Source organism: Protopterus annectens, chromosome 6.part0 (genome assembly GCF_019279795.1).
Source record: "Protopterus annectens isolate FY-2018-M chromosome 6.part0, PAN1.0, whole genome shotgun sequence".
Lineage (NCBI taxonomy): Eukaryota > Metazoa > Chordata > Ceratodontiformes > Protopteridae > Protopterus > Protopterus annectens.
Window position 1 is genome coordinate 1,574,262,899 of NC_056737.1, and position 15,838 is coordinate 1,574,278,736.

At 40.3% G+C, this 15,838-nt stretch overlaps 1 protein-coding gene across 1 annotated transcript in view; it reads left to right on the forward strand.

Moving 5' to 3' along the window:
* The window catches only part of LOC122804857 (solute carrier family 15 member 2-like), a 1,359,362-nt gene that overhangs the window by 1,215,761 nt on the left and 127,763 nt on the right, over positions 1–15,838 (forward strand). Inside the window, exon 19 of the mRNA XM_044075020.1 lies at positions 8,572–8,665. Within this exon, the coding sequence (XP_043930955.1) occupies positions 8,572–8,665 (94 nt within the window). The remainder of the gene's footprint in view (positions 1–8,571; positions 8,666–15,838) is intronic.

The following is a 15,838-nucleotide window of genomic DNA, read 5'->3' on the forward strand; positions in this document are numbered from 1 at the left end:
GTTCACTTACCTAAGCATTCGGTGATCTAATATAGACCTGATTCTGTTTTGTAAGGACCAGATCAAAAACATTTGGTCCGCTTAAGGTAATGTGGTCTTTAACAAATATGGATACTCCACCACAGTTCCCACTTGGTCTGAAAGCATGGCAGGCACAAAACCTTGGTATACAGGGGGTGCTTTCTGCACCATTAGGCCAGGTTTCAGTAATAATACACATGTTCCAAATGTAAGAGGGCTTCAAGGTCAGGCAGTTTGTTGTTTAGATTTCACACATTGTCACCATCTTGATATTGTCTTGATACTTTATTTGTTATGTTTTTTAGGTTGGAAGATACATTAGATGGACTCTGCCTAAAAAGGCAGTATGGGGGCAGTAAACACTTTAACCAGTGTACCAAAGCCCTGGAATGTGAGATGTAAGCTGTCCTTGGCAAAGCATGTAGGGCTATGTAGCAGTTCATCCCATGCTGACACATACTGGATCCCCAACAGACACCAGTTATTCAGCCAGTTGTTGAAATCAGTCATCTTTTCTTTGTAGCTCAGCATCATTCTTGTAGGAGTTTGCTTAATACCAAAATATTTCTAAAGCACTTATGGCATATATGGAGTGCTTGGGAATGTTTCTCTCATGTCATTTAGGGTTTTGTGTGTCGTGCCATTTACATCTACATGAACCACCACCATGTCATAGTCATACGAGATCATGTTGAGGGTCTTAAGGGCCCCTTAGAAATCAGAGATCTTAGCAGCAAAAAGACAGCTCACGTTCATCATATCTTTGTCTAGCCTCATGAGAGTAGAGTCTGTGGGTCTTACTACAGAGTCACCAGTCACCAGTACATTTTTATTAGAAGAGGGTTTATGCGTACTTGGCTTAGGGTTTTATTCTGCTGACTATTGATTTTGAATGTGGTAGTATGTGTTGTGATGTTTAATTTCCACTGAGACCTAGTCTTGTTAGACTTTGGAAGCTTAGGAAATTACTTTTTTTTACAGCCTTAGCATATGATAATTGTTCGTGCATTTGTGTGGAGTGCTATGGAGATGTGTGATACACGTAGATTGTGTTTTTGTGAGAGTAATGCCTCCATCTTAGTTAAATATTTGCATCTTTCTCAGGTAGTTTGTGATGGATAAATAGATTACTGTCTGTGAGAATAAGGCAGTTGCTACATTACCTGAGTAGACTGTGTATTATGAGGCTGACAACTTAGGGACGAAAAGCTGGCTGACCAATCATTTAGCCCAAGACCATAGAAAATTAGGGATAAAAGACTAATTTATATGATGTTTGGTTTGTTGGATGACATTTTTGTACAAATCCCTATGAGTACAAAATATGAAATGTTTCTTTTCCTTGATTGATTCTTTTGAGTGCAGAGTATTAACTATTGGAGATGCTCTACTAAGGTATAAACAAATTATAGTAATTTAACTTGTTCTTAAAGAAATAGTGCATTTAGTACAGTCTGATAGTGGGTATTGCTCTGAATAGGCTTTACAGGGCTAAAAACTGCAACTGAAGTGACTGCTTCTATCAAATTCAGGTTTGTATGGCACTGTCTGAAACACAGCTCAGTGCGACATAGCTGAGCTAGGAATTTAAACAAAACAATGAAGAACAGCTTTAGTCCCCAGCCACCAATGCTAGCTTCCTAGAAATAGCAGCAGCAATTTATCCTCTCCCACAGAATAATCACCACTGTCACTCAGAATGCCCACACACCTGGCTAAAAGTTTTCTTTAACATTAACTAACTTATAAACAGAACAAATAGAGGGAAGACAGCAGATTAGTCTGGCAACTAGTACAGAGGGGTAAGGCAATGAGCTGTAGTTCCTGTGCTACAGGGTTTGATTCCCTCAGCTCACATTTGCCCACTGGGAGACCCAGGTGTATATTAGCTGAACGAAAACTGGATTGCGCAAATCCAGTTTGAGCGACACCTAAAGCGCGAAAACCACATATTTCGAAAGTGGTAAATAAACAAACTACCAGACGAAAACTGTCACTAACTGTTTTATGCATTGGGGCAACCCCCCCGGCACCCCCATACCCCTGCTACTTAAATATGCCAACTCCGAGCTTGCACTCCATTGAAGTAAAGGGAAGAATTCCCTACTGCGATCTCCGTTCATTCCTGTGATATTTCCGATATTCACACTTTAGGTGTCGCTCAAACTGGATTCGCGCAATCCAGTTTTTGTTAAGCTAATATAGACCCAGGAGACCCTTAGAAAATCACTTAGCCAGACAGTGCTTGGGGGCAACTGGGAATTTGGGCTAGGCTCTTAAGGGTTTTCTGGATTACATGCCAGTAAATACCTATGAACCTGTTTAGCACAGGAAAACAAACAGTAATTAATGAATTCAGTCAGATGACTCTACAGGCGGCCGTGGTGGTGCAGCGATTAGTGTTGCCACCTATGGTTTGATCCTCAGCTGGGGTGCCTTCTTTGCAGAGTCTGCATGTCCTCCCTGTGGTTGCGTGGGTTTCCTCCATGTACTCCAGCTTCCTCCCACATCCCAAAGACATGCTGTAGGTGGATTGAACACTCTAAATTGCCCCTATGTGTGAGTGTGTGCATGTGTGTGCCTTCTGTGGAAGGTTGGCGCCGGGCTGGCAACTCAACACCGTAAAACTCCACTGCCAATCATAAGCGGACAGGTGATCCACTGTGGCGACCCTAACTGGGAAAAACCGAAAGAAGAAGAAGAAGTCAGATGACTGTACAGTACAACAGTACAATTTTACTCAAAGAAAACAAAATAAAATGAGCAAAACTTATTTAAATGCTACAAAAAACAGCAGAAGCAGTTAAAATGGAGGGAAACAGCAAATGTAGCACAGGGAAACAACATGATAATTACTGAATTCATTCAGGCAACTGTACAATACAACCATACCTCTCAAGTGTACCTCATTACGAGGAACGCACCTCATTTGGGGTCTTAAAAAGTTCATATTTTTCGAAGTTCCACATTGAAAAGGTCTGTTACACATTCAATGTTAGGAATTTTTTAACTGATATTCATGGTAAATAAAAATGAATCGTATTAATTCAGTAAAAGATTTTTTTTATAAATAAAACAGTATATATTTAACCATCCTATGACCTTCCTGGTTGAATTTGTTATTAGATCCCTAGTACGTGTTCCACATTTTGCCAATTTGTGCCACATTATGAGGGCTAGTGTTCCTCATTTTGGAGATTGAAGGTTGGGAGCTATGAATACAATGCTTCAATTTCCAGTGAGGAAACAAAATGAAATGAACAAAACTTGTTTAAATACTACTACAAGTGGAAGAAATTAGCAGGTGACCATAAGTCTAGAAGAAATAAACTACTTTCCTGATTTTTCACTTTGAAATGAGGTCAACATGCCACTTTTAGCTTTTCCAGCAATTTCAACCCTCTGACATCTTGTAAAAATGGCACCAAACAAACCTCAGTCAGTGGAATGTAGCTGATCTAGGAAATTAAACAAACCAATGGAATAAAAAAGTCATTGTCTCCAGCCAACAATGCTAACTTCCTAGAAACAGCAGCAACTTATCCTCCCTCAGAATAATCATCACTATCACTCAGAGTGCCCACCCACAACACTTCAATTTCCAGCAAAGACAATTAAATACATGAGTAAAAAATGTTAACTCATTAACATCTATATGGAGTGGAATGTCACACCTCTAGCAGCCGACACATATCTTGCATATTGGAGCATTTTCCGAAATATGAACGTAAAAAGCATAAGATACAATAATATCATACCTCTCAACCTCTTAGCAAAAGAAATCTGGACAAAGCCAAAAATAAATGGGGGGCGTCAAAGGGCCAAAAATAAGGAAAAAATTTAATATATTTTTCTTATAAAGTTAAAAAGGTACTATAATAAAAGGTATTGCATTAGAATGTATTTTTGTAGGATATGAAGTCTGAAACTCAAATGTCTGCCATCATTTAACAACTTCAATCCTCGATTATTTATTTATTAATTCATTAAGTTATTTATTTATTTATTTCAGTTTGATGACCGGGGAAGTCCATTTTCAGTGGAGGCCTGGGGAGAAAAGCTCCAAAGATATATTAAAGACATATACAACTTAGTATAAATATGCTCATCAGGCTAAGAATACATAATTATACATAGATACATAATATAGCATAATTTAGCCTATTAATATATTAAGCAGTGCAGCATTATGGTCAGGAATTTGCAAGAAACCCACACATTTTATGAGGAAGATACCACAAATACAAGGCAAAAATTTGGACAGTTAAGAGGTATGAATAATATAAATATTTTTGTGAACAATAACATTAAAGTTTGTTTGGTTTTAATAGTTTTTCTAGTTCTCAAATCAGTAAGACGTATTCTTTACAGTAATAACAGTCTCAGAATCATAGTCTGTTCATAACAGAATCATAGTCTGTTCATAAATACTATAACATATTGCAATGCACACAAACCGCAAATTGTATTTTAAACTTTCACAAATAATCATATTTTGGAGACTGTATTACCTAGATATATTATAAGAACATTTTACCAACCAGATATAAGGTGTTCCATGACAACGAGGTATTCCTTTATGAATGCATGTTTATTGAGATATTTACAGAAAAGTGAAAACGTATAGTTAATTGTATAATTAGCAATATAAATGTAAAAATATGGTTAATTGTATAATATAAATAACACAGAATATCTCCAAAGATGTACAATTTGTACTGCAAATATCAAATAATGTTTTCTTCAAAAACATTTAAGGTTTCATATGATGTCTTGCAACAGTCTGTAATTCACTTTTTTTTTTTGAAATATTAAGTACAGACAGAAATATTGTTTATTTTCATAGTTACTAACAAACAGCTAGCAATATCTGGGGTATAATGTAATATAAATAGACATTGACAATGCATTTTCCTGTCTCCTACCTTGGCATTTCACACCATATTTCACATCAACTCAATAACATGTATGGCTCTCAGTTATGAAAATATGAACATAAATATAAAAATATGAATAAGTGACAAATTGATTAATTTCTGTACTGCAGGGCATCCTAGATTAACAATATTACTGTCATTTTGTTAATAACTCTTAGCACTTTCTAAACCTACCTCTTATTAGCTAATAAGTTACTTGTTTAATAAATCTAGGCCCAAAAAATGTCTAGACTGCATAAGGAGCTATGGGTGTGAACTGGAAGTATACAAAAATGGCATTATAGGTTAATTGAGTTAAATACTACTAAAAATAGCAGAAACAAATAAAATGGAAAGAAAACAGTGGCTTTAGCACAGGAGAATCAATAGTAATTAAATAATTCAGTCTAGTGACACACTGTTATTTCTCTGGAGACTTATATTACAGCTTGTCTATCAGTGGTAGAGTCTCATATAGAGGCAAGAGGTAGCATATATCTTTTTTGTTACCAAAACCACTGTGAATGCATTGTCGTATATATATATATATATATATATATATATATATATATATATATATATATATATATATTTATATATACATATATATATATATATATATATATATATATATATATATACATATATATATATATATATATGTGTGTGTGTGTGTGTGTGTATGTATGTATATATATATATATATATATATATATATATATATATATATATATATATATATATATGCACACACATATACAAAGAAATGCTGCTCATTTTGTAAATAACTTTATGCTAGGAGTGCATTAGCTGTATAATAGCCAGTAACTCAAGTAATGCGCAACCATTTGAACTACACATACATCAAATGAAGTCACTGCAAATGCTTCCCTAGATGCATTAACCTCATAATTGTATATGTTGAGTAATGGGTTACAGGTTATGTATCCCCCTGCATATTTTGGTAGTGGATGGCTTTGCCCTACACATACACACACACACACACACACACACACACACACACACACACACACACTCACTCACATATAACTTCTTTTGTAAGCTTTGTATTTTCAATCAGCTAACGTAGATCTATTTTATGCTAAATAATGTGATGTTTACAGTCCAGCCAGTGTGTTTAGCATTTACATTATTAGTTCATAGGTTCATACTAGGCTATCCTGCCCTAGGGCATTTATAAGCCTAGCCAGAGTGTGTTTGGCTTTCGCCACCCATTTTAAATGAATTTTGCTATGCCCTTTTTCTAGGTTAGTATACTGTGCCTCTGTCTAACAGTGACACAGAAGTGATACCCGGGGTAAACCTACGATCTCCCATCCACTCATCAAGATTCCTCTTGAAGAGAGTCAATGAGAGACTCTGCCTAACCTGGACTGGGATTTTATTCCAGAGTGAAGGGAGCCTCTGGGTTATCAATCTGTCCCTCCAGCATGTCCTATTTATTTCAGTGCTGAGGTTCAAGTTTCTTGAGCGCGTAGATCGATGGGATTTGGATTTTCTGAGGTGCAGCATGTCCATTAATTCCGGGTTGGACATGGCTTTATACGTCAGGCACAGATCGCCTCTGAACAGGCGGTACGCCACTGAGTAGAGCTGGAGTTTCTTTAACCGGGCAGCATATGGCATCTGTTTGAGCCCTTTGATCCTCTTGGTGAGGTACTTTTGGGGTCTTTCCAGTTGCTGCAGGTGTCTGGTAAGGTACATCCCAAAAGGGGCATTGTACTCAATTATGGGCCTGATGAGGGATGAGTAAAGAGGCACGATGACCTCCCCTGATCTAGATGTGAATCCCTTCATGATTAGGTGGGCTATATAAAATGTTTTTCTAACCACTTTGGCCACGTGGTTTTCAAATGAGAGATTGCTATCAACTTGGGTCCCCAGGTCCCTAATTACTTCTTCCGTACTTAATGGATTACCACCTATTTGGTAATTTGTGGGCACTTTGTTTTTGACAAAGGGGATGACTATACACTTTTTGGCGTTTAGCTTGAGGCCATGGCTCTGGCACCAGTTGTCTGTTTCTATGAGGCCCTTTTGTAGGATGCTTGTGTCGGCTGGAGAGTCGATTATGGCGCCGAGTTTACAGTCATCTGCGAACTTGGTCAGCCACAGTCCTTCCATGTTGGCCTCTACCTCTGAGAAATATATACCGACAAGAGAGGTCCCAGGACTGAGCCTTGTGGGACGCCACTTGTAACTGGTTTGGAGTCTGACATGGCTCCAGCAATTCTAACCATGTGGGCTCTGTCCTTGAGCCAGTTTGCAACCCATCTAGTGACATAGGGGTTTATATTTAAGCTGGTGAGCTTATCTATAATGCCTGAGTGGGGTATTGTATCGAAGGCTTTTGCAAGGTCCAGGTAGGCTGTGTGGACCACCTACCCCTCGTCAATGGCCTTGGTGACTGTTTCAAAGAAATCGACCAGGTTTAAGAGGCAGGATCTGCCCTTAACAAAGCCGAACTGGGTAGGATCCAGTGTCTGTAGGTCCCCAATATCTTTATTTATGAGGTCCATGATGATCTTTTCCATAGCTTTGCAGACCAAGCTAGTCAGGCTTATGGGGCGATAGTTTCCAGGATCCGTTGAGGCACCACCTTTGTGGAGAGGGACCACTGTTGCTGTACGCCACTCTTTGGGTACATATCCTGTAGTAAGACTGAGATTGAACAGTAGTTTTATGTTTGGGTTTAGCTCTTCTTGGAGTTCATGTAGGACGCAGCCCGGGACACCGTCTAGTCCCATTGATGCTGTGTTTTTTGCTTTGGAGAGGGCGGCTCTTATCTGAGCATCTGAGATGTCAGGGGGGCAGCACTCTGCTGGGATAGATATTTGCCCTTTTGGTGAGGAGGGGGGGAGAAGTTTGCGCTGAACCTGTCAGCTAGGATGTTGGCAATGTCTGTGGGTTCGGTGTATTTTTTGTCATTTTGGACTAATTCTGAGCATATCTGGGAATTCCCACCCAGGTTCCTATTTAATTACAATGAATATTGCCAGCATTATTTCTTTTAGAGATATTCAGCTGTGTTCTTTAAATGGGCAGATGGTAGGGAGGACTGAGCAGACAGTGCCACATCACCTTTCTTTGGGGGGAAGAGATGGATTTTTGTAGTTGAGAGGCAACCCCATTGGAGGATGATTCTACTGCTGAAACTGCATACATACTGCTTAGTCTTAGCAGAGGGCAAAGCAAATACCTCACAGTCAGAATCATGACTTCTGACATTTTGAAGGGACATCGCTCCGTCTACCCCAGTGGGGGAGTTCATCCATATTCCAGTCGTGATCACCTAGCATTAATGGGGGGGAAATTCTCTCCTGATCTACAGTAATTATGTCCCTTCCCCAACTTTGTGTTTGTCAAATGGATAAGAGGCTAAGGGTCAATGGTGAAATTGGGATCCAAAATTAATAAAACTGTTTTAGAAGTTGCAATATGGTGACTAGAGATACAGAAGGTGAATGTGAGATATTTCAGGTGCACTAATGTCATTGTGCAATAAATCTTATCTCACTACTGTTTTTTTTTCCTTTTTTGTAGCTACTGCTATGGGCAGGATTTTCTCTCTTACATGTAGAAATGTAAATTATTTACACTTCTTTTTATACAGGCACACTGCAAAATTCTTCATGGAAGGAACTCGGCATCAGATGGATTTGGGATTATTAGACTTTGGAGCAGTATATACAGTTTTTATAACTGAGGTAAGCAGTCTATTGGATACCATTTATATTTAAATTGACATTCTATACTAGTAGCAGTATTTAGAATGCTAAAGTGACATACTAGCTGTTATATTTTAACTCACAATTTTATTACGTAGAACATTATTAGCTTTTCTTAATGTTACATAATTAATGGTAATGCTAAGAATACAACAGACTGATGTACAACAGTTGCAGTCCAGATTCCCAGAAAAGTTTATAACCCAGTATTAAATTATACAGAAAACAAAACTGCAGTAAAAATCACACTGGGAAGTACTCTGTTAAATATTAAACTGCAATGCTCTACCTGTGTCTGATGTCCCTGAAAATTAAAAGCTAAAAGGAGTCATCTCACCCCTTCTGTAAATATAAACTCAGGCAAGGGCATTGCAGAGCAGTGCAACATTTTAACTGGAATTCTGCAGCAGATTATTTAGTGATTCATTTCATGAACATGTATTTTGCCCAGTTTTGACCTTGACAATCTAAAATGTCTTCACTTGGGCTATCTGAACAATTCCTTTTTGGAGTTACACATAGCAGCACTACACTGCCCATATTTTACAGGAATGTGGCTATATAGTGGTGGTCACTAAATAAAATTAACATTTCTCCCATAGTAGCATGGTGGAGATAAGATTACGTACTAGTCCACAGTACATGTGCAGCCTCATTCAAGTCCATAGCAAATGTGTTTGACTCGTAGTACCAAATATTGGTGCTAGAGGGGGTCTACAAGTAGAATGAGTAAAGGTGTTAGTCCAATAAGGATTTGTAGTGTTTTTTTTTTAATTATTTATTTTTACATGTACAAACCAAGTAGAAGGATTGATCAACTGATCATTTTCTGCCACAACCAAGACCACATAGCAAAGACACACCCCAGGATTCATCAAGCCCTACACAATGTGCAGGAATAGTGCAGGAGCTGCTGCAGGGACTATGTCCACTGAGCGATTCAGCAAAAAGCATCCAGGATGTGCACGAGTGCTTCCACACTATTCCTTCATGGACACCACTGCCTTATGCTAATTACCTCATTTGCTGGTGAAAACCATCCAAATGACGGGAATTAGCAATTCAGCAAGCAGGCAGGTGTTGGAGCAGGAATAACCTGCAGAAATGTATTCAGTTACATTTCTGCAAAAAAGAAAACAAAGGCATGTCAGCCTCAAATAAAGCATGTGTTCCATTCATTAAGCATGCCAGTGGCCAAATATATGGCCATTGGCATGAAAAATAGTTTAAATTTTCTAAAATAAAAGGTTTTTTTTGGCTGATCTCGGCTGTTTTAGCATAGGGCAGTGGAGCGCAAACAGGATTGTGCCGAAAATAAAAAAAAAAGGGGGAAAATTAATTTTGAGAGAAATCTGCATTTTGCCATTGTAGTTAATGGGTCTATATTAGATCAGCGAATGCTTAAACAAGCGAATGCTGAAAAATATCGAAGCAGTAGAAACTCAAATTTTTTCCTACGGAAATAATTTGGTTGTCAGTTTCTGTTGCTTCGGTATTTTCAGTGCTGTGGTGGAAAGTTACGGGTCGGATTCAGGTAAGTGTGCGATTGTGTGGATGTGAGTGTTAGGGTGGTTTAGGTGAGTTAGGGTTAGGGCTCGGGTTACGTATGTGTGTGATTGTGTGGACATGAGGGTTAGTGCGGATTTAGGTGAGTTAGGGTTAGGGAACGGGTGAGGTGAGTGTGTGATAGTGATGGACCTTAGGGTTAGGGTTTGGGTTAAGGTAAGTGGATAGTTAGTGGTGTGTGCATAGTTTAGTGTAGGGTTAGGTGTCAGATTTTAGGTGTATGTGTGTGGATTTCTATTTGTTTGGTGTGCTTATGTTGTGTGTATGTGTTTTGGACCAACGTCCTACACCCACCATATCTTCTACTGTCCATTATCTAAACTGAGGAACTGAACCTTAACCTCCCTGTGCAACAGTCCCTCTATGAAGAAAAGTAAAACATAAGAAAGTATGTGTTCCTAATACAACTGACTGTTTTAAAGCTAGTTCTGTCTAGTTACTCCAGGTTATTTTAAGCTAGTTCTGTTCAGATACTCCAGGTTATTTTTTTATACACTCCCTAGCTAGGTCGACCAGCAGCCAAAGCCTTTCCTTACATTCTAGCTTGCCCCTCCTCTTCTGTCCTCTGTTCTTTAAACATAGCTCCTTCCCTGTTGTACTTGTAATCTCCCAGTCCTGCTACTTTTCAGAAGAAGCTACTCCTTACTATATAACTTTTGTCCACTAGGTGGCGCCCGTCTCCCTGTGTTACCCCACTGACTCAAAACTCTTCCCTTAGGCTTGCAGGTTTTACATATTTGTAGAACTGCTGCCCCTACATCTTTCTCTCCTTCCACCTGTACTCCAATTCACTTACATTTCTCTGTCTTCTATCCCTACTGCTTAGGCCTTTACCTTCTACCCATCCCCAAACTTTCCTTACCAAGTCAGCTCTCCACTGATAGTTTTTCTTTGGCCTCTCTCCTTCAGTGGCTCTGCTCAGCCTCTAACCTTCCCGAGCTCCAGGCCAAAACCCAATTGGCCTTCACAACTACAGAGAATTGGATGCTTCAAAACCATCTCTCCCTTAATGCCAATAAATCCCATATCATTCTCTTCTCCCCCTCAAAAGCATTCCCTCTTGATAAGCCATCCTTCAAGATCACCAGCCTCTCCCACTCTTCAATAGAAGTTGTTAGTTGTGCCAAATTACTTGTTGTTACCATTGATGAACACCTGAAATTTAATACTCATATTCAACTAAACATAAAAAAAACATCAGAAGCTTGGAATGCTTTACAGAAATGCTAACTTTCTCTCATTAGCTACAAGACAAACACTCGCCTCTACCTTCCTTCTCCCTTCTCCCTTCTCTCTTGTATGGTGCTCCTCTTCTAACCAACCTCACAGCTTCTATCTCTGCAAAACTTGAAAGTTGCTACTACAAAATCGCCAAATTTGCTACTAACTCTACGCATTCTACACACCATTGCACCTCCCTCCATAGTCTTCAATGGCTAGAACTCCCTAATCATCTTGATTACCTCCAACTTACTACTGCACACAAACTAATTTTAAACCCACTGCTTGCCCTGCACTGTCTAATATCTTGCCCTTCTACACTCCTCTCAGGCCCCTAAGATCAGGCCACCAAAATCTTCTTTCAGTACATAAACCTAAACGACCCCCTGGCCACCTTCTACTTTCTTATACTATAGCAAAAAAATGGAACTTGCTTCCTCCCCTTCTAAGAGTCACTACAAGCTATGAACAATTCAAATCTCTTCTCCATTCTCACCTCTCCCAAAACTGGAAATGTAATTGTATACTTCCAACCTAGATCCTATTACATCCAAGTTTCAATATTCCCCCTCCTGTCCCTCTTCTTCCAACACTTTCCTCAACTCCCCACCCTCTGCTTCTTTATCTCCTTTCCCTCTGTTTAACTCTATCTAAATTCCTTTTATATCCTCACCTCGCCACTGCCTATATGCCTATTCTTGCAACTGTATCTTTTACCATTTCCATAAGATGTATCTTTCACCTCTAACATAAAATGAATCTTTGTCTAACTGTTCTTTTTTATCCTCCTCCTGGCATCTCTTCTCCTTTAAATTCTTTGCACCTCCCTTTTTCTACACTTCTCCTTGATTTACTTCTTGTGCATTTTATATCTATGTATATATTTTTTTTCTTCTATGCCAACAATACAATTGTATAAAAATGTTATTTTTACTTGTTTGTAAATTGTTAAGTGTGCAATGTTTTAGGAATACAGAGCTTTAAGTGTGCAATGTGTTTGTAATATGGAGCTTTTCTCCCCGGGCCTCCACTGAAAACGGGCTTTCGGGCCCAGTGGACTTCCCCGGTTATCAAACTGGAAATAAATAAATAAATAAATAAATCAGAGATTTTTTTTCCCTAGGAAAAAAATCGCTGATCTGACAGTTCGAGATTGTAAGCTTTCGCTTACATAAGGTCGATCAATCAGTGTTCACTTTTTTAAGCATTCGCTGATATAATATAGACCTGTTAGCGGCATGCAGAATGAAAACAATACCAGGGAATAGTGGCTGATAAGGGGAAAGGCTCAGTGTAAGTGTAACTCAGGAGTAAGGCAGTGGTGTATGCAAATGAGGGGATTTATACTGAATCACAAATTTCTTCTAAGAGTCAGACTGCACCTAACCGTGTAGGTCCTCTAACAAAATAGTGTAGACAGGAGAATCAGCTAACATGAAAAGGGGGTGTGTCATGATTACTGTAAGCACATTGGAGCTCAGTGGCCTGAATTTACCCTTAGCTAAGCACAGCTAAGGCAGGGAGTGTGTCTGAGGCTGTATATCCCTATTCCATGAAATGCAGAGCTTGTTCGCGTCTAGGAAGGGCCAGTTCTGCTTAAAACTGTTTTCTTTAGCTAAAAGGGTGTGTGCGGCACGCACCAGGCCTAAAACAGAAAAAAAATAAAAAAACACAGGAGATAGCAGAACTATTTACATTTGAACACCATGAATGCGCAGCATGCATTAGGGCTTAAACGGGGAGGAAATGGGAAAGGGAAATTGCAGAAGGAAGGTAATCAAGGAGAACAACCATAGCTGGCACGTGGAATGCATCAGATTCAGCCAATTACACAGGCAGCAGCCCAGCACACTATTATAACTATGCAAACACCTTTCAGTCTGGTTTTTCCCACATACTCTACATCACTGGTGTACACATTTGGGGGAATTTTAAACTGACAAATCTAACAAAACATGTTAGGGGTTGCTGTTGCTCTGATTTATCAGTATGTGCTAGAGACTGAGGGTGGTGAGGAGGAAAATGCTGACAACTAACTCAGACTGAAGAGAGGAGAAGTGTGTTCAGACACAGGGTAACCTACCAGGGCTACATGATCTGAAGATAGTAGAGTGCTACAGGGTGGTCAGGGACATACTTCAGCAACTTGTTGGGCTGTGCCTGCATTGCTTCAGAGCCAAAACCAACAGAGGGGAAGCCATCCCAGTGGATACCAAGGTATGTGTAGCCTTAAGAATACTACCTACAGGTACTTTCCAAAGACCAACTGGGGATATTATGGGGGTCTCACAGGCATCTACATCCAGGATATTCCACCAGTTCCTGGATGCCATGCAAACACTTGCCTCAGAACTCATTTACTTCCTCCGCACCCGTTAGGAGAGGACCAGCACAACATGCTTCTCTTCCACCACGTAGCAGACTACCCAGAGGTACTGGGTGCCATAGACTGCATGCACATCCACATCAAAGCACCACCTGGTGAATGGGGTAGGGTCTACATAAACTGCAAGTGCTTCCCCTTCATCAACTGCCAGGTTGTGTGCAATGCCAAGGGCATTATTATGAATGTGTGTGCTATCACGACACCCACATCTGGCATTCATCACAGCTGGACCGGGAATTTGCCAGTGGGTACATCTCATATGGCCAGCTGGTGGGGGATGCTGGCTACACACTGGAGCCATGGCTGATGACACCCATCACAAATGCATACACACCCACACAAGAATGCCATAATGAGGCACACACACAAACCAGGACCATTATAGAGTGTGTGTTTGGAATGCTGATGTCATGGTTCTGCTGCCTTGACATATCCGGCGGAGCCTTGCAGTACTCTCCAGCCACATGTGCACACATGTTCATAGTATGTGCCATGCTAAACAATATGATCCTGTGGAAACAGCTGCAGCAGGAACAAAATGGGGAAGGGCCACACAGCCCTCCGCCATTGTCAAGGTCTCCACAGGCACAGAGAGACTCAGAGGAGGAACATCCTGAGCCTGCCCCTGTAGGCATATGGAGGTATACACTGTATTTCCTGGCTTTGGCAAAGCGGCAACACATAGCACATACACTGACATTGTAGGGCCCCAGGGACTGACCTCTCTCTCTGACTCACACACACAGTAAAAGGCATGTCAAACATCACACCACTAATACCTTGCCATGTATAGGCAGTGTACTGCGTGCATCTGGCATAGTCAGCCCTCAAGCACCATCCTCACAACAGCCTCAGGCACAAGGTAAACCAGTCTCTGTAACAAAATAAATGAATGGAGTGGAAATTTCTGATAGCATATCTATGGTATTGATCACACATGCAAGGGAATGGGGGGGCTAACTGGGATAGCAGCAGACAACTGACAGCTCTGTGGGACAACAGGAAGTGTATCCCCAGTACTGCCCAACCCACACCATGCAGTGCCACCATAGCTGACAAATACCACTACAGTATATGTGGTGAGCCAAATAACTGGGGGGTGGTCATAGGTCACATGCATGGATGTCAAAGATGGGGTCCCATAACCACCCCAACCTCACCCAGCAGATCAGCTGAAGAAAACCATACAGAAATGCCTAGCAAAGGCCCCCTCATGGCGACATCCATGAAATCCCCACCCACAGACTTTTACACAGTGATATCACAGCAGATCTGACAGTGGCAGTATGGCTTTGAAAGGTAAGAAGTCTGAAACTACAAATGTCTATGCCAGAAAAATCTGACCTGTGGTCGATACTGTTATGCCTGTAGTCTGAAAGATAGGGTACACCTCTATGCTAAATGGGACCAAAATGTTAAGCAAATAGCATAGTATGTGCAGATATGTATTGAGTACAGATGTGTCACCCCCCCCCCATTCCCATAGAAATTCAGTAACATGTCCCTAGCCTTAAGCAGCATCCAGATATCACCCAGAGTGATGGCACAATACTAACAGAAAGCAATTGTCAGTAACACCCACAATCAACTTACTGGTGCCATCCCAGGGTTGTCTACTGCCAGCAGCCTGGGAACATATGATCATCAGAATGCACTGCCTTGCTGTCACACCTAGCCTACAGGCTTCTGTCAAATGCCAATGCCTCACCCACAGTGCCCTGTTAGGGAATGCTTTGGGGTCCATAACACCAGCATAACACAGTCCACAAAATGCAAAGAAAAGGCATGCTGATAGCTGCTAAGAGCAAACCTGCCAGTCTCAGAGAGCCAGAAATCTGGACAAAGCCATGAATAATGGCATGATGAAGGTCCAAAGAGAAGATCACCTGTGAAATACTGCTCTAATTATGTTATAAATTTTATGGAATGATTTGCATTAACATGGAATGTCTGATGGGTACAAAGTCTGACATTGCAAT